The sequence below is a fragment of the Watersipora subatra genome, chromosome 3, assembly GCF_963576615.1.
Source record: "Watersipora subatra chromosome 3, tzWatSuba1.1, whole genome shotgun sequence".
NCBI classification, from domain to species: Eukaryota; Metazoa; Bryozoa; class Gymnolaemata; order Cheilostomatida; family Watersiporidae; genus Watersipora; species Watersipora subatra.
In genome coordinates, this window is record NC_088710.1 from 74,696,146 (window position 1) to 74,716,412 (window position 20,267).

Here is a 20,267-nt window from a genome sequence, read left to right on the forward strand (position 1 = left end):
ATAAAATATAACAATATTGCAGAACGTACTGTGGAGAGTTTTTACCTTCAAGACAGGCGTGTAACGTCAATGCTGAATCTAATTTTAATGAATTTAGCTTACTAAACACATACTTAAAGGAAGTTTCAGTATGTATTTTAGTAAACTTCAAACTATTAACTAAAATTTTATTTTTATCTGTTTGCGAATCCGTTTTTATCATTAAAGATGTGGTTGCATCAAAAAATTCGATTTAATGAAATTAAGACCCATAAAAGGCTAAAACATCAGCTACAATTTGATGCCATTTTTGTCATTGTAGACCAACCCTGTCCAGAGACATATGCGTCTGAATGAGGCCCTCTTTTAAAAAGCTCATGTTCCAGCGGGTGCTTCTTTCGTGACGTCACTAGTAATACATCTGAAAAGAAACCACGAGCGATAAATATAAGGTCGCTTCATTAGCCAATCATCAGCGCGAAATTTTTATATACATGTAGGTTGTAATAAATGTTATCACTCATAAAACGGGTTGTCTGTGATCTCAAATTTAGGGATTTTACTCTATTATTAAATCGCATGGACATCGATATTTACTAAATTAATTAACATCGTTACTTTGATTAATTACTCGGTCGGCACGTTTTATTGGCGAACAACATAATTGTAAAAGTTGCTGTGAAGTTACTGCGAAGGTGACTCCGAGTTTTCTGGGCATCAGGTAATTAAAGTTCTACGGAGGAAGATCTGAGAATGGAGGTAAATTTATCTTTTACTTTGAGTCTCCTATAGAGTTTCCTGTTGAGTTTACATTCAGATTATATTTCCCTGTTTGAGGCTAAAATTTAATTTTCAGCGCGTGCAAGATACAGTATGTATGTACAGTGAGTTCTTGACGGCTTCTCTTTAATCCATAGCATCTAGCAATACATTGGCTTAGATTGATGAATATACTAAAGGTAATATTTTAGTACTCATTAATACATGTACTAATTAATAAAATTATAACTTTTTGCTATCGCTAATCATTGTTTTATATTTTTTTATCGGTTCACCTAGCTGCATTCGCTTCAAATTTTCTGTAGCAGTTTTATCTGGTAAATTAGATTTATAATTTGACATTAGATGTTCACTTCTCACTTGTAGAAAGTGAAGAAAATCAATTGATCAATGCAAATCTTTAACTTCCAGAACCGAAGCTTCGAATCGTTGGCTTGGCGTACTTGTGCCTTTGATAACATTTATTCGCTTTTAAAATTACACCATCGCAATCTATCAAACTCCCAATTTGAAAGCTTTCAGTAGATACGCTTTAGAATGACATACATATCTAGGAATGACATATATTTATTGCATTTGTTTTACTGATTACAGGATGTTTATGTCGTCCCACCAGCCGAAGCAGCTTTGTCAGTGTGGAAACTGAAATAAAAGCGGAAAGAGAGACTTGAATGTGTGCTGCATAAACCATGATGTTTTGTTTGAGTTTTCTGCAGTAGATGAATTTGTCTTTTTGTATCAGCTAAAACTATGTGAGTGGCCACGACTTGATGAATATGTTTAATAAAAGCTTTATGCCGAGATGAAAATCTTTTTGCTTGTAAAAATTATATAATAAAATAATATTGTTGAAGATAATGCAAAACATGATTTGCAGAATATTGTAGTGAATTGGATACGGTATATGGATGTCCGCAGAACTGGAGAATGTGAGTTCAAATCCAGTTTGCAGCAGACTTCTCATCCTTAAAACTCTATCCCTATGTATATTCTTTTCAAAGACGCAGCTTGCTTATTTTACTTACGGTAGTAAGAAACTAGTTTTCGGTGTTGGCAATGATATACAGCCCCGCCCCAAGGATAGGCAACGGACATAATGTGGGCGGGGCTTTTGGGAGGCTGTATATCGTTAGTGTGGGTAGCGGCGGAACTGTGCCGATACAAAGACTTATTCTACATAGTTTGCTTGACAGAATTACCGTAGACCGGTAGAATTGGTAGTCGGTACTCAAATGGTTACACAGCATTTAGAGAAAGTGAGTAAGACACTTTTTAATTTTCGTTATTTGAGGCCTTTGAAACATTCATAATAATGTATCTGTAGCGGGATTCAAAATTTTATTCTAACCAACATGAGAAAATACAAAATAAAATATATGCCAATAGAACCGCGTAGGACTAGACATTTATCGCAAATAGCCGATGTAAATACGAGATATATTGACAGATAAATCACGCGTGACATCATTTTGGGCAAGTCTGGGCATGCTTTTTAGGCCTGAGCATTTTTACTGCGATCAGATTTTTTCGATTTTAAACTTCAAATATCTTGGCAATGAGATCGCCTAACACAACAAACAACATATCAACTGATAGAGAAAAAAATTGCTTTCTTTTAAGATCAACTCAAATTTGACGCAACCACATCTTTAAGGAGAATGCTGAACTTAGATGGTGAGCAACATATATCTCTTAATAATGTATATAATCAGTAGGCTACATAAATCGCCAATATTTAATTTCGAAAGAAATTTTTATTGGTATCGTATGGCGGGAAAACCAATTTGCCCTAGTATGGCGAGGATGAAAAAGCATCTCGTTTTATAGAGTCGGGCGAAAAATATTTTGTAACAGGGGCATCATAACCCGTAGGCGCAATGTATCAATTAATACGACGTTTAGCATGTGAAATCAGGAAAAGGGTATAGGGTATATAGTAGAAGCTATGGCAACGTAAGAGCCTTCGAAGACGTGTGGTTAGATGATTGGTTCACAAACATGTGGTTGCAGTCTTCATGAGTTCAAATCCAGCATGATGCAAGCTTTTCACTCCAAGATTTTAATATCTATAGCTGGACACACTGATTCACCGAATTACAGACACACAAACACTGGGATTTATATATATACTAGCTGCATTACCCGTCTACAGAAGCAGATTCACGGGCAGCATAAGGTTTATTGAGAGTTGTCTTTCATACGGTAAAACAACTCCAAATATGCAGTCTACTGAAATTGTTGCCCTGAATATGCATAGACATATTATGATGTCAATAATGATTGGGGAAAACAATAAAAATCTACAATGTGTTTTACAGCTAGATGCGTGTAAAATCTAGTAAATATTCTAGATTCATGTGTCTAGATTCATGCATCCGTTCATACCCGTCTATGGCCTGGCCCGTCATACCCGTCCATGGCCCGTCTACCCGCCTTGGCTGACCAGTCTATACCCGCCTCGCAGTTGACTATCGCGCTTTTGCATTCGCCTTGCCATCAATCGCCTCGCAATCATCCGGCCCGCATCCGCCTCGCAATCAATAGCCTCGCACTCAATCGCTTTGCAGTCAATCGCTTCGCAATTAATCGCCTCGCACTCGCAACCAATCGCCTCGCAATAATTGCCTCGCACTCGCAATCAATCGCCTCGCAATCAATCACCTCACACTCAATCGCCTAGCACTCAATCGCTTCGCAATCAATCGCCTCGCACTCGCCAACTCATCCGGAAAGCCGCGCCTGGATACACTCGCTGCACTTGGGGCGAAAAAGGTCTTCCGCGCATCCCCGAGTGACGCCACGGCCCCAAACCGCTAGCTGCATAACCCGTCCACAGGAACAGATTCATGTACAGCAAGAGGTTTATTGAGAGTTGTCTTTTATACTGTAAAACAACTCCAATTATGCAGTTTACTGAATTTTTTTTGCCCTGATCACACTATGCATACACATATGCAGTCATATAGGTCAATAATGTAGGGAAGAACAATGTAAATCTGCCATATGTTTTACAGCTAGTCTACAATGCATCAGTCTCAAACCACTCAAATCGGAGTTGCCCTATTTGTGTACAGAGAACTGATAATGAAATTGACATTGCTAGGCAAACTGAAGTTCTTCAAACTGGCAGTATTGAAAAGTTTTGCATCTTTTAAAAAATTATACAAAATATTTTGCTATCACCAGCATTTATTGAATGGAGACTTCTACATTCTTAAAACACTAATCATAGCTCACCAGTTTTTCGTCTATAGCCTGTGTTTTGACATGGTATATACAAACAGTAATGAGGTTGTGTCAATAAAATTTATAAGTATAACAGCACAGACAGTATGATGTCAAGGCAGATACAGCATTAGCACTTTACAATAGTAGAACAAAGCGCCGACATGATAGCCTTTGTATGAGATACAATAAGGAAAAGAAATGCATGAAAAGATATATATACTGAAAAATATGTTAGAAAATGCTGCATGTGGTATAGCAGAACATGAAGGACATAAAACAATAACACAATGTTAGTTCAACGCAACACTTGCAGATAGACAACATTTTTGGTTTTTCTGTCGGGCGTATGAAGAAAGTTTTCGGCGTGTGCCTACTTTTGAGCAGGCGACGTATAGCTGGTCATGGCTGATGCAGGGTGACAGTAAGTCGATAGCAGCTGCTCTCTTTCTTTTCACAATAGCGTATCGCAACCCTCGGAGTACTCCTGAAAGTTCTGTAATAGTAAGCTACAGTAGGCCTACTCGTAGCTGGAAAAAAATTAGTAACTCGGCTGCTGAAGGAAATGAACATGACCCACTATCACGAACAGCGGCAAATCCAATGTTATTAAGTAGTGGAGATGTGGCAATTCATAGACAATACGACCTCGTATAAGAAACACTTACCTTTTTGATGTGGAAAGTCGGTGAGAAATGCGTTTTTCCAGTGGCTCCAAGAAACAAACGTTTACGTGACCTTCTCGGTACACGTTGGCAGTAAATATTAATTGCATGCAAATAACTACTCGTTAATTTATTTTATTTAATGAATAGTACATTTGTATAGCTGTATAGACATCTTTGTATAGGCCGCAGAACTCAGGAAGGTGCTTTTTAACACGGCAGAAAATTTGCCGTTTAAAAAGCGTGCTAACCGGGGATTTCGGTTAATGCGCTCGAGCGGTGAAAGAAAAACAACAGAATCGCCACATCTTTATATAAGCCGCTTGGCTCAAATCGTCAGAGAAAAGTAGCGGTTAATAGTCCATATTACGATATTTAGTATTCATATTAGTTCGGTTGGCTTCGTTCGAATGGAAAAAGAAAGACCGCTCTATAATTTATTTACCGTTACTACACATATTAATTCAGTTCGCTTCGTACGACCGAAATTCGTACGACGATAAAAGAAAAGACCGCTCTATAAGGCGGACAATCAATCACACAAACAACGATTGCCGTTTATATAGTAGATATATATATATACATATATATATAGACCGTAGCAAAGCTGTCAGTAGTTTTCATAATGGCTATATAAACACTGAAGTGTGCCAAATATTGATGAACTCTTCTCTTAGTTTGCTGGTGATGTTGTCGAAAGCAGGCGACTCCTTGTTCAATTCGCACGACTTGATTTTGTTATTATATTTGTAGAGAATCTGCCACGTCTCCTTCCACGTGCCTACTCAGTGGCCAGTGCTAGCCACGCTTCTACTCTCAAATTTGCTTTCAATGTGATGGAGTTGCCTAGCCTCGGCTCTCTAACCCATCGAAAGGGGCTAGTCACTGGAAAACTCGATAAGATATTTGAAACCTCCCAAGAACGGTCATCCACGGTATGAGGTTTATATAGTAGATGATGTTGTATCGTGCCTTAAAATGCTCTTACATTGTATGTATTATCCTCCATTATACAGAATGTAACCGCTCTCACAGTGGGCACTCTTGTACAATACCTGTGTTTGAGAAGATAGGTAGCCATAAATCCTACAGCCTGTACCCTTATTACAGGTAGGAATATATCTCAGAAGTCAGCATCACTTCAGGCTCCCATCCGACTCCTCCCTCCCCCTCATTCTAATAGGCCCTGGTACTGGAGTCGCTCCCTTTATAGGCTTCCTTCAAGACAGGTAGGGACTGCGAATATCCTTACCTCATTAGGTCAGATTTACAATATCTTCAAAGTGAAACATCCACTTGTCCCATTCACATTCCAATAGCCCTTGTTACAACGCGAAATCATTTGTTCAAAGCAGCACCATATGTTGTAACTAGCTGAAGTTGACAGTCGTAAAACCACGAAAGGAGATTTGACCAATCAGAATGCTTAACCTTTTGAACCCTGGCCATTTTTGTCAACGTGTGTCAGTAATCCTGGGCAATCTGTCCAATGATCTGAAGTTTTCAAACTTTTATTAAATATATCTAAATGGGCTCATAATACAATGATATTTGGTAAAACACTAGTAAAAAAGGTCGGGCAACCCGCAGCAAATTTCATCAAACAGAGAAAAACAGAGCTTTATCATTATTTGGGCCAAAACTATACAAATTTGTACGATTTTAAAAAAACTAGTAAAAACATATACAGTAGCATCATGTCCATTGTACACTTGTTTATCATCGTTTCATGACTCAAAATATACTGGAATATGATAGTTAGTATCATGAAATTCTTTATTTGCATCACAATCATTTATGACCGCTCTAATAAAATTTGTTATTAAAACGAAGGAAGTAGGTAAAGATATTTGAAAACTGTTACAAATGGAAGTAAAAATTCCGGTCTAACATCCTGTGTAAGAATTAATTTGATTGGTTTACGCTGTTACTTGGAAACAGTTTTTGTAAACAAAGTCATGTGAATGTCTGAAAACCGGCCGTTAGGGATTCTGATACACCCTATGCAATGCTGGAAAACCGACCACTAGGGTTCAAAGGGTTAATAGCATAATTAGGTGTTGGGTTAGACCCATCTACATGACAATTTTTACACCATTATGGCCTTGTAGCTGGTATCCTGTAATAGGTTTGTTGTCGACACAAGCCCATCCTTCCCTAACCATGATTCTTGGCTAAAATTGTAGCAAACACAGTCAATAGTGAGAGTCGATAGTGAGAGTCGATAGTGAGAGTCGATAGTGAGAGTCGATACTGAGAGTCGATAGTGAGAGTCGATGCTGAGGGTCGATACTGAGAGTCGATACTGAGTTTGAATACTGAGAGTCGATACTGAGAAACAATACTGAGTGTTAATACTGAGAGTCGATAATGAGTGTTAATACTGAAAGTCGATACTGAGGGTCAATACTGAGAGTCGATACTGAGAGTCGATACTGAGTGTTAATACTGACAGTCAATACTGACAGTCGATACTGAGGGTCAATACTGAGAGTCGATACTGAGAGTTGATACGGAGAGTCGATACTGAGAGTCGATACTGCGAGTCGATACTGAGAGTCGATACTGAGTGTTAATACTGAGAGTCGATACTTAGAGTCGATACTGAGGGTCAATACTGAGTGTTAATACTGAAAGTCAGTACTGAAGGTCGATACTAAGAATCAATACTGAGAGTCAGTACTGAGGGTCAATACTGAGAGTCGATACTGAGAGTCAATACTGAGGGTGGAACAAGGTAGGATGAGTTGAATCAATCATTTTAGTGTGTATATTGTTGTTTCAGAGAGATTCAAATGCGAGCACAAGTAAAGCTGGGAGAATGTTTGCTGTTCTTTGGCAATAGACATGAAGAATCTGACTATCTTTTCAGGTACTCTTGCTATTGCTAGTGATTGCTTTCATTGGATAACTACTGTGATACTTACCTGTACCTAATGTTATTGTCACTTACCTATACCTAGTGCTGTTATCACTTACCTATACCTCGTGATGTTATCACTTACCTATACCTAGTGTTGTTATCACTTACCTATACCTAGTGCTGTTATCACTTACCTATACCTAGTGCTGTTATCACTTACCTATACCTAGCGCTGTTATCACTTACTTATACCTAGTGCTGTTATCACTCACCTATACCTAGTGATGTTATCACTTACCTATACCTAGTGCTGTTATCACTTACTTATACCTAGTGCTGTTATCACTTACTTATACCTAGTGCTGTTATTACTTACCTATACCTAGTGCTGTTATCACTTACTTATACCTAGTGCTGTTATCACTTACTTATACCTAGTGCTGTTATCACTTACTTATACCTAGTGTTGTTATCACTTACCTATACCTAGTGCTGTTATCACTTACCTATACCTAGTGTTGTTATCACTTACCTATACCTAGTGTTGTTATCACTTACTTATACCTAGTGCTGTTATCACTTACTTATACCTAGTGATGTTATCACTTACCTATACCTAGTGTTGTTATCACTTACCTATACCTAGTGTTGTTATCACTTACCTATACCTAGTGTTGTTATCACTTACCTATACCTAGTGCTGTTATCACTTACTTATACCTAGAGCTGTTATCACTTACTTATACCTAGTGTTGTTATCACTTACTTATACATAGTGTTGTTATCACTTACTTATACCTAGTGCTGTTATCACTTACTTATACCTAGTGCTGTTATCACTTACCTATACCTAGTGCTGTTATCACTTACTTATACCTAGTGTTGTTATCACTTACCTATACCTAGTGCTGTTATCACTTACCTATACCTAGTGCTGTTATCACTTACTTATACCTAGTGCTGTTATCACTTACCTATACCTAGTGCTGTTATCACTCACCTATACCTAGTGCTGTTATCACTTACCTATACCTAGTGCTGTTATCACTTACCTATACCTAGTGCTGTTATCACTTACCTATACCTAGCGCTGTTATCACTTACTTATACCTAGTGCTGTTATCACTTACCTATACCTAGTGTTGTTATCACTTACCTATACCTAGTGTTGTTATCACTTACTTATACCTAGTGATGTTATCACTTACCTATACCTAGTGCTGTTATCACTTACCTATACCTAGTGCTGTTATCACTTACCTATACCTAGTGATGTTATCACTTACCTATACCTAGTGCTGTTATCACTTACCTATACCTAGTGTTGTTATCACTTACCTATACCATGGTGCGTAGTGTTTTATGTTTAGTGTTTTGTATTATGGGTTAGAATAGGTGCTTAGGAGAGATGGCAAGTTATGGGTTAGAATAGGTGCCTAGGAGAGATGGCAAGTTATGCGTTAGAATAGGTGCCTAGGAGAGATTGCAAGTTATGGGTTAGAATAGGTGTCTTGGAGAGATGACAAGTTATGGGTTAGAATAGGTGCTTAGGAGAGATGGCACGTTATGGGTTAGAATAGGTGCCTAGGAGAGATGGCAAGTTATGGGTTGGAATAGGTGCTTAGGAGAAATGGCAAGTGTTGTAATTCATACTTGGGAGTTGTGTGCCTCTGTATCATAAGATAACTCCTATTACTGTTCGTTTTTTCTTTGAATCAGTTCGTTTCCGGTTTCGAACAATAAAACACGTCTTCATGAAATATTCTAATTAACTTTAGTTTCATCTGTAAACGTCTACTAAAGTTATAACAGATTAGCGACAAGGATTGAAAATTTGAACTCACAACTAAGTTTATCACTATGCCTATTGGAAATGTTGGAGATTTCAAGGCAGAATCTGAAGATTGGCCAACCTACAAGACTAGATTATCCTCATGGGTGGTGGTAAATGATATAGAAGATGCTGACAAGAAGAAGGCTTCATTGATTGCCTTGGCTGGTGCAGAGTCAATACAGCTGCTCTTAAATTTGGCTTCGCCAGACAACTTGGAGGGTAAAAGTTATGAGCAACTGCTTGAGCTCTTGGATACTCATTATGGGCGTAAGAATGAGGTAGCAAAAGCATAGGTTTTTGACACTCGCACTCAGTCAGCTACTGATTTTATTCCAGAATTTGTACTAGCTCTTAAAAAGCTTTCAACACACTGGAACTTTGGCCTATCAGCCCAGTTAAAGCAGAAACTCAGAAATAGACTTGTTGCCGGGGTACGCTCGGACATTATTAGACAGGTTCTGATTAGAGAGGGGCCAACTTTAATGTGGGATGCAGCAGTAACGCTGGCTACCCAGATGGACGATTATCAATCTAGCGCTATGGCGCAGCAGCACGTGTAGCAGGAAGTTGAAGCTGTTGGAGTTGGGAGAAAACCTAATGGGAAAGGTCCTACAGACAACAAATCCCAGGCTCCTGTTCAAGGCCCGGGACCGTCGTCAAACAAAGTTAGGTGTTCAAAGATTGAATTCGAAGATGTTCAAAGATTGCCGGTCATGACAGCTGAGAGAATCCAACGTTGGGCTCTAAAACTTTCAGCTTACGACTACTCAGTAGAATGGCGGCGCAGCTCAGAGAATAATGCAGATTTTCTGTCTCGTTATCCTGAAGTAAGCCAAACGGAAAATTTACACGACGAACCAAATGCGTTTATATTCAAAGTGGAAAGTCTAAACATCCCAATCAGCTCCATTCAGGTCGCTAAGCTACCGAGTAGATATTCTATTTTGTCTAGGGTTATAGAGTTAACTGTGAATGGTTGGCCGAGTAGTTTATTACCTGAAGATTCTAATCTGCAAACCTTTTTTTCTTGTAGAAATGAGCTATCGGTTATGTCGGGAGGTACTAATGCGGGGTATTCGAGTAGTAGTGCCAGAGGGTCTACGCGTTAAGCTTCTCCATGAGTTACACATTGGACATTTAGGAATGTCCAAAATGAAATCTATTGCTAGGTCCATAATGTGGTGGCCAAACATAGACCAAGACATAGAATCTACTAGCAAGGCTTGTGAGGCATGTATTGTGATAGGTAACGATCCAAAAGCTGCCACTGTTCACCCTTGGTTGCCCATGTCCCGACCATATCAGCGAGTGCATATTGATTACGCAGGACCAGTAGAGGGTGATGATATGTTATTAGTCATCGTGGATTCGTACTCTAAATGGCCGGAGGTGCGCATTACAAAGGCCACAACATCTACCAGCACAATTAATATGCTGAGATCAATTTTTTCTAGATGGGGTATACCGGAGGAACTAGTTAGTGATAATGGTCCCCAGTTTACTAGTGCCGAGTTCGAGCAATTCACAGAGCATTTAGGAATAAGACATAAGCAGGGAACCCCTTATCATCCAGCAACTAATGGCCTAGAAGAACGTTTCGTTCAAATTGGAAAAGGCGCGCTCAAAGCTTCCCAATTAGAAGGTTTAGATTTGCCTTAGAGATTAAATAAATTTTTGATGGCGTCATACTTGCCCAGTAGTTGAGAAAAGAAAAAAGGGAAGTTGACGATAAATGTAGTAGTTGAATCTGAAGCCTAGATTTATTTGTGAGGTTTTTTTTCTTCATTGATACCTACATAGGAGGCCTTTCTACGGATTTATTCAATGTTCAGGTACTCTATTATGAATATGAGATCATGGTCGTTTGTCAATGATATGGCACAGCTCCATGTATAATCTTTGTTTATTGATGAAAAACTGTAGAGCAAATCGTTAGACATCAATGTTGCTAAATCTAAATAGCCCAGGTTTTATGGCAAGCATACGGTTTAATAGCGATCTGTTTCATTGTTGCTAACTTTGTATGATGATGCAAGCTCACAACTAGGAAACGGAGAAACGGCAAGAAAAAAGTTAAACCACTACTTTTATTGAAAAAGCTGGAGGAAAACGGGAGCTTTTGTAAAAGAAGGAGACTGACTTAAAAAACTGGAGGGTCCCGGCCAAACCGGGAGACTTGGCAAGTATGGATGGCGTATCGTAACGCACCCCACTCTGTGACAGGCCAGAGTCCAGCGCAATTAATGATGGGTAGATCCTTGAGAACACGATTAGATTGTTTAAAGCCAGTAATTGGGTCGAAACAAAGTCCATTGATACCAGTGGTCGAGGGGGTAAGAGAATTCAAATCTGGAGACCCAGTTTGGGTGAGATGCTATCTACGCGCAATAAAGTGGAAACAAGGCACCATTAAGGACAAAATAGGGATATTATGAGGTAGTTGTTGATGGCAGTCTGGAAGCGCCACGTAGACCAACTTAAGAATTGTGTGCAAAAAGCGGACTCAATTTTACCCAATGTGGGTTCCCGTCCAGATATAAGCGAACTTGCATCAGATCAGTTACCACTCTCTTATAGAAATGATGAATATTTTCTTAATTCAGATGTAGAACGTTTGCCAGATTTTACACAAGTGAACTCTCCTCTGCCAGCCTCTACTCAGGTGAGCCCGTTGCAGCCACACATGGGGGTTAGTTTCCCGGGTTCTCCACAACCAACAACTGTAAGTACTAACCCGCCGCAGTCCAGCAAATCACCCGTTCTAAGGCGTTCTCAACGAGAGCGAAAGGCTCCTATACATCTCAATTTGTAATAAAGTATGACGCTAGTAATTATTGTTTCATGTTTTTTTCGATGTTTCATGTCAGATCCAACTTCCTATTTAAAAAAGGAAGAATATGTTGTAATTCATAATTGGGAGTTGTCTGCCACCGTATCATAAGATAACTCCTATTACTGTTGGTTTTTCTTTGAATCAGTTTGTTTCCGGTTTCAGACAATAAAACGCGTCTTCATGAAATATTCTAATTAACTTTAGTTTCATCTGTAAACATCTACTAGCGTTATAACAGCAAGTTATTGGTTAGAATAGGTGTCTAGGAGAGATGGCAAGTTATGGGTTAGAATAGGTGTCTAGGAGAGATGGCAAGTTATGGGTTAGAATAGGTGCCTAGGAGAGATGGCAAGTTATGGGTTAGAATAGGGGCCTAGGAGAGATGGCAAGTTATAGGTTAGAATAGGTGCCTAGGAGAGATGGCAAGTTATGGGTTAGAATAGGTGCCTAGGAGAGATGACAAGTTATGGGTTAGAATAGGTGCCTAGGAGAGATGGCAAATTATAGGTTAGAATAGGGGCCTAGGAGAGATGGCAAGTTATGGGTTAGAATAGGGGCCTAGGAGAGATGGCAAGTTATGGGTTAGAATAGGGGCCTAGGAGAGATGGCAAGTTATGGGTTAGAATAGGGGCCTAGGAGAGATGGCAAGTTATGGGTTAGAATAGGGGCCTAGGAGAGATGGCAAGTTATGGGTTAGAATAGGTGTCTAGGAGAGATAACAAGTTATGAGTTAGAATAGGTGCCTAGGAGAGATGGCAAGTTATGGGTTAGAATAGGCGCCTAGGAGAGATGGCAAATTATAGGTTAGAATAGGGGCCTAGGAGAGATGGCAAGTTATGGGTTAGAATATGGGCCTAGGAGAGATGGCAAGTTATGGGTTAGAATAGGGGCCTAGGAGAGATGGCAAGTTATGGGTTAGAATAGGTGTCTAGGAGAGATGACAAGTTATGGGTTAGAATAGGGGCCTAGGAGAGATGGCAAGTTATGGGTTAGAATAGGCGCCTAGGAGAGATGGCAAATTATAGGTTAGAATAGGGGCCTAGGAGAGATGGCAAGTTATGGGTTAGAATAGGGGCCTAGGAGAGATGGCAAGTTATGGGTTAGAATAGGGGCCTAGGAGAGATGGCAAGTTATGGGTTAGAATAGGGGCCTAGGAGAGATGGCGAGTTATGGGTTAGAATAGGTGTCTAGGAGAGATGGCAAGTTATGGGTTAGAATAGGTGCCTAGGAGAGTTGGCAAGTTATGAGTTAGAATAGGTGCCTAGGAGAGATGGCAAGTTATGGGTTAGAATAGGTGCCTAGGAGAGATGACAAGTTATGGGTTAGAATAGGCGCCTAGGAGAGATGGCAAATTATAGGTTAGAATAGGGGCCTAGGAGAGATGGCAAGTTATGGGTTAGAATAGGGGCCTAGGAGAGATGGCAAGTTATGGGTTAGAATAGGTGCCTAGGAGAGATGACAAGTTATGGGTTAGAATAGGCGCCTAGGAGAGATGGCAAATTGTAGGTTAGAATAGGGGCCTAGGAGAGATGGCAAGTTATGGGTTAGAATAGGTGCTTAGGAGAGTTGGCAAGTTATGGGTTAGAATAGGTGCTTAGGAGAGATGGCAAGTTATGGGTTAGAATAGGTGCCTAGGAGAGATGACAAGTTATGGGTTAGAATAGGTGCCTAGGAGAGATGACAAGTTATGGGTTAGAATAAGTGCCTAGGAGAGATGGCAAGTTATGGGTTAGAATAGGTGCCTGGGAGAGATGGCAAGTTATGCATGAAAAAGTATAAAGTTACTAGGGTAGCTATTCTTTCAATTATGTCCTATTACTTGCGGTTGCAGAGAGGAGTTGTCTGACCATCTTAGCCTTGGGACATTGGGTGCATTACACGTTTGCTTCTCACGTGATGAGCAGCGCATATGTACAACTGGTGCCAAATATGTGACAGACCTGCTCTGGCAACAGTCTAAAGTTCTTGCTAACCTCATAACGAAACACTCAGCCATAATATATGTCTGTGGAGACGCTAGAAATATGGCCAAGGATGTGAATGAAGCACTCACAGGCATCTTAAAAGTAGAGAATGGTAAATGATAACATACTTTTACTGCAGTTTCTTTATGATAATTACCCTGGCTTATTCAGTGTTCTGCCCTGCCTCTCAAAATGTCTACCTACTAAATATAATGCAATATTTATTCAAGCACCTGCGTGTGGTAACCTTTTCAGCTTTCCAAGTCCTTTATATCTGATTTCAGGCTAATTGCGTTACATCGGAGATGTAACTTTGTTCCTCCTATATTCAATAGAGATATTCTTAGGCCCATGCTCCTCCTATATTCAATAGAGATATTCTTAGGCCCATGTTCTTCCTATATTCAATAGAGATATTCTTAGGCCCATGTTCTTCCTATATTCAATAGAGATATTCTTAGGCCCATGTTCTTCCTATATTCAAGGTTATACAGATGATGAGGTGCTGACAGTCATGAGAGGCCTGAAGGAAGACAAGCGCTACAGAGAGGATGTCTGGTTATGATGCAGTAATTTCCTAGCATTGTCATAATCCGTCCTGAGATCATTCTGCCGACCTGGATGCTGTCGGAATGACAGTTCAGAAGAGTTGGCATATTTTGATCATGATTGTGTTTTACAGATTGTCTAGTTGTTTTACTTTTGCTGCATGCAAGTGCTCCTAGCTTCCTTATTACTGAAGGCCATTCCTCATGTTTATTCCGGAAAAATGAATTGAACAGTTGTTCGTGCATTTCAACTAGCTCGGCCTTAACATGAAGGGAGGCAACTCTTCATCTCCTTCCATTTAACTTTTTAACATGTCTAAACCTGTAGTAGAAATACCTGCTTGTACTCTAGCTGAGAGTTGCCTATCTACTATATATGTGTATGTATGTACGTACGTGTGTATGTATATATGTGTATGTATATATGTGTATGTATATATTGAAAAAATCCAAAACAGGTAATGATAGATAAGGAAGTTGATAAAAAGGGGAGATAACACTTGGATAAATAGATAACCATATCAAGATCTGAATAACCCTTATTGGGGAATTATGTGACATTGGACAAACAACCAGGGTATGCTAATGATTAGGTCTATTCATATGTACAGTAAAACTTAGTCTAAATAAAATATTACAGATGCGTATCAGCTATGTTAATTCTATGAAAAACATCATAGGTGCCCTGCTGCTGAGACACATCCGTAGAGGAGCAGTCTTCATCAGTAGACAGCATGCTTGGGCTGACTAAACCAGTTGTTGCTCTGTGTGGTGTCTCTTCTGTAAACAGATATATACCACACTATATACCAGATATTGTATTTGTTGGGGGTTTAGCCGATACTTGAAACAAATAGAGAATAAGCATCGATGTCCGTGATTGTGAAAAAGCACTCAATGACTTGCGTTTTAGTAATAACCAATACTAGAGCTTATCCAGGTGCTGATATAATTTAACCCGATGAGAAATAAGGCAAGAACCCGATGAGAATTATCTAGGTTGTATTGTTGATCATTCCTTTTGTTTATATAAAATATAAGTAATATACACGTTTGTCAGTATTTAAGAAAGATGGAGGTATCCGAGTTTAATTTTTTAATATTAAAACTAGGAATATCACACTACATTCCTAGCCCTTTATTGGTTGTATGGAATTACTAAAATAATACTATGCAAAAACTAGATAAATTCTTTACCTTGAGACAATCCTTGGAAAAAGGAGGTTAACGCTATAGGGGTGTCCACTGTAATATTTAATTAGCTACATTGCTCACATGAATAAGAAATAAATTGGAATGCATTAGATATTTATATCGAAGTGATGAAAACTTTCAGTTCATGATATTTGTTAGTGTAGGCACGGTTACTGCTGCATGATCAACAGTCTATTTGTAAAGATTGTAAAGATCATCCTAAGTTTTGGACTTATTTAAGCGATTTACACCGATCCATGATTGTCGTATGTCCCTTCTACACCCAAACGTACTGCCTAAGACACATACCTTGCAGCGCCAGAATCAAGTCACCTAGGTCTCGAGTATCTTCATCTTCTGCAGGAAGTGCTGACCTTCTTGACAGACTCGCAGTCCTTTGCAGCGCACTATCGCTCTCCTCCCATGGCTGTATTGGAAGTGATTCACTCTGAAGATACATACTTGCACATGTATACTCATCACTAAATTGTAAAAGATTCAAAGGTCACGTAGACTGGCAGTAATTTATCCGAGTTCAAATCCTGCCATTGAAGTAGAGATTTTTTTCTGTTGACTTTACCCTCAACTAGCTGATCTATAGAGAGTGAGGAGAGGGAGCTGGAGAAGGGAGGGAGGAAATGAGGAAGGGGCACATGGACATTTGTGCACAAGGGGTTAGAATTCATTCTTCTACAAATCTGTACTCTGCGTCATGTAAAAGGAATACAGTCAAACCTCTACATAGGAATTTACCTCTTGCAGAAATTTACTTTGTGAAATTTACTTTTGTATGTCAGAGCAAATATTCTTATAGGGATGTGCTATATTTGGTTCAATTCGTTTCACAGTTTGAAAAGTCTAAAAGGAAATACTCAAGGTAATTAAACAATCAGACGCACAGGACCAGTAGGTTATATGAGGAGTGTTATGTCAAGTTATATAAGGAAGAACGAGATTCAACTCCTAGATGAAGCTCTTATCATAAGTGTAGAAGTCTACCTGCTGGATAGAGGCAGGCACCAAGAGCCCTGGCTGTGTATTTTTTGAACTAGGAGATGGGAACTGCAGCTGGTCCACCTGGTGCATAGCTTCTTCTGTGGTATCGACGATAAGTGTGGACGGGTACGGCTTTGGTGATGAATTTCTGTTTTGGTGTTCGTTGTTCTTGACCTTAGTGCAAGGGCCTCTTAGAATGGCAAAGTAGCTAACCACAAACACCGCCTACAATTCAAGATACAATAGATCTTAATTTGGCAACGCATCAAAGCATATGATTTGCACAGAGCATAGAGATATGTGTTTGAAAACAGTGACCACAGGTACGTGACCGTACGTCAATCACAATGTATTCTGTAGATTATGCAAGAAATACCTACAAGAACACGAGGCATCAGATATTTCCTAACAGCTATTCCATAACAGCATATTCAGTGTATTTGTCAGACTTTGTAGATGACAACAATAATTGTAAGGTTGTGTCAGAGTTTAAAACAATAAAATGAAACCTTTGAGCATGGACTCATACATATGTTACTTATAATTTATATAAACTAAATTATAATTCCCATAAACAAAAGTGCCACAACACAACCTAGATGATTGTCATTGGGTCAACTTACAGTAAATTATGTTGGCATTTGGGTAAGATTTAGTATTAATTGCTCCCAAGTGTCGACTTGACAGCAATTTCAGAAGTTGAGTGACTAGAATTAAACTGACTAGAACATCCCAGAATGCTCCAGTTCCGTCAAACTGGCCATCATAATTGCTAGAGTTATCTACCTTGAGTCTGCACACTCACCAGGATCGCAAGGCAAACACAGAAGAATATCATCATCCAATTGTAGTTGTAGGCCATGTGTAGTCCACCTGCTGTGCTTGTCAACAAGGTCATAAACCACAGGAATGATACCGGCCATATCTCTGTAATAAGAGGGTTCAGTCATCAAAAATTGCATTTTCTTTGCTGTAGCAAATGCCTCACTATTATGTTATCTAAAGGTAAGCCACAATGGAGGATTAACTAAGAGGTTGGTGCATAGACCTCTAGTTCTTCATGTATAAACTGGAAAAAGTATGTAATACATAGACATAGAACTACGAGGACAGGATCAGTACATATAAATCATGTAGACCATTAGACTATGGGAAATACTCAACATAGACTGGACACTCTCACCTCTGCTGTTAGGTCGACCCTCGTATATGTCATCATAAAAGCTCCATTGTTTGGAGTGAGAGCTTGTCTCACCAAGAAATATGAAAACTCCAATGGTGCAGATGACGATAGGAGCGACGACTCCCGCCAAGGCACTGTACTGGTTGGTTAAGAAGCACCTGGAGGAGAGAATTAATACTTACAGGTAAGTTTGTAAAACTTCTATTTACATGCAAGAGGCTTAAACTAGCATTTCCATCCTTATAAGTCAACATATTCTGATGTAAAACTCTAGTGATAAAAAATCACAAAGCATTTTACACCAAGTATTTGCACAAATTTCAGTGCAGTATCCACAGGTCATAGCAGTACTTTCAACTAAATATAATATGGATGAATTATTTACTTACAGTATCTAGTTTGATATAATCATAGATATATATACCTTATATATCTATGGATTTATAGATTTACTAGCTGCATTACCTGTGTTGGGGAACAGATTACATAAAGTAAGTTTTATGAAGAGTTGTCTTTCATAATGTAAAACAACTCCAAATATGCAATCTACTGAAATTTGTGTGCTGATTAGACTGCATACACATATGCAGTCATACATGCCAATAATGTTGGAGAGACCGATGGAAATATAAAATGTGTTTTACAGCAGCTAGTCTACAATGCATCAGTCTCGAAACACTCAAATCGGAGTTGTCCTAATTTTGTACACAGAACTGATAATGAAATTGACATTGCTAGGCAAACTGAAGTTCTTCAAACTGGCAGTATTGAAAAGTTTTACATATTTTAAGAAATTCTAGAAAATATTTTGCTTTTGCACTACTAAGCTATCGCCAGCATTTATTGAATTGAGACTTCTACATGCTTAAAACACTAATCATGACTCACCAGTTCTTCGTCTACAGCCTGTGTTTTGACATGGTGTATACAAACTGTGCAGCAGTAATGTGGTTGTGTTGATAAAATTTATTATCAATAAAATATTGTAAAAATAAAATAAAGTAAAATAAATAATAAAATACTACATACATGGCCTTTCGCCTTTCCAACGTAAGGCATTACATCTAGAGCATTTTTGGACATTCGTCCCATAGAAAAATCCGGCCCCTTACTGTGTTGCAGGACTGTAGTCAAGTGCGAAGTTTTCTGCCCATACATGGCGCCTGGTAGCAGCTGCTGTAGTTAGTGCATCTTGCTGTTGTCGCCGTTTTATGTGCTCAGAAAAATCAGCTGAGCAGCTGTTGTAGCTAGTGCATCATGTTCTTGTCGCCGCTGCATCTGCTCGGAGGTTTCTGCACGTCTGGCCGCTGTAGCGGCTGCTCTGAGTCGTTTGAGTCGCTGCTGGGTCGGCTCAGCAGTCTCTGCATTTCTAGCAGCCGAAGCATCTATTCTGGCCTGCTCTCGATGTACCTGTGTTTGTTCAGTGGTTTCTGCTTTTTTAGCGGCTGCTATTCTGTTTTGTTGTAGGCGTAGCTGTGCTTGCTCTGCAGTTTCTGGACTTCTAGCAGATGCAGTAGCTATTCTGTTTCGTTGTAGGCATAGCTGTGTTTGCTCTGCAGTTTCTGCACTTCTAGCAGATGCAGTAGCTATTCTGTTTTGTTGTAGGCGTAGCTGTGTTTGCTCTGCAGTTTCTGCACTTCTAGCAGCTGCAGTAGCAGTTCTGTTTCATAGTGGGCGTAGCTGTGTTTGCTCCGCAGTTTCTGCTCGTCTAGCTGCTGCTTTGCGAATTCGGTCTCTTTCTCTATAGGAATCAATCTGTTCTTGCGTTTGGGCAATAGGCTTTTTGGGAGGCATTGTACTGCTTCAAGCGTATCTAAAAGTGAATGAGATGGTGTGCTTTTGTGTAATATACGCTGCTCGATTTTTCCTCACCGTCGCCTATCGCAACACTCGGAGTGCCCGTGCAAGTTCTGTAGTAGCTGTAGTTCTGTGGTATTCGTAGCTAGAAAAAAAGTAAAAGTAAGTCAGATGCGGAAGGAAATTAACAGGCTTACTATCAAGAACAGTTGCAAATCTAACGTTTTTAAGTAGTGGAGGTGTGGTAATGCATAGACAATAGAACATTGAATAAGAAGTACTAACCTTTTCGATGTAGAAATTTAGTAGGTAAAACGCAGTAGCAGCACCCGTGCAAGTTCTGTAGTAGCTGTAGTTCTGTAGTACTCGTAGCTGGAAAAAAGTAAAAGTAACTCAGCTGTGGAAG

At 39.4% G+C, this 20,267-nt stretch overlaps 2 protein-coding genes across 2 annotated transcripts in view; one reads left to right on the plus strand and one right to left on the minus strand.

Annotated features, from left to right (window-relative positions):
• The window catches only part of LOC137391957 (methionine synthase reductase-like), a 30,965-nt gene extending 15,641 nt beyond the window's left edge, over positions 1-15,324 (plus strand). Inside the window, exons 11-15 of the mRNA XM_068078532.1 lie at positions 5,403-5,584; positions 5,760-5,878; positions 7,435-7,521; positions 14,011-14,255; positions 14,629-15,324. Of these exons, the coding sequence (XP_067934633.1) occupies positions 5,403-5,584; positions 5,760-5,878; positions 7,435-7,521; positions 14,011-14,255; positions 14,629-14,708 (713 nt within the window). The 3' untranslated portion in view covers positions 14,709-15,324. The remainder of the gene's footprint in view (positions 1-5,402; positions 5,585-5,759; positions 5,879-7,434; positions 7,522-14,010; positions 14,256-14,628) is intronic.
• LOC137390986 (adhesion G-protein coupled receptor V1-like) overlaps positions 15,325-20,267 on the minus strand; it is a 124,379-nt gene continuing 119,436 nt past the window's right edge. The window contains exons 76-80 of the mRNA XM_068077300.1: positions 18,065-18,222; positions 17,687-17,808; positions 16,885-17,106; positions 16,195-16,333; positions 15,325-15,471 (exon numbers count right to left, since the gene is read on the minus strand). Coding sequence (XP_067933401.1) covers positions 15,326-15,471; positions 16,195-16,333; positions 16,885-17,106; positions 17,687-17,808; positions 18,065-18,222 — 787 coding nt within the window. The 3' untranslated portion in view covers position 15,325. The remainder of the gene's footprint in view (positions 15,472-16,194; positions 16,334-16,884; positions 17,107-17,686; positions 17,809-18,064; positions 18,223-20,267) is intronic.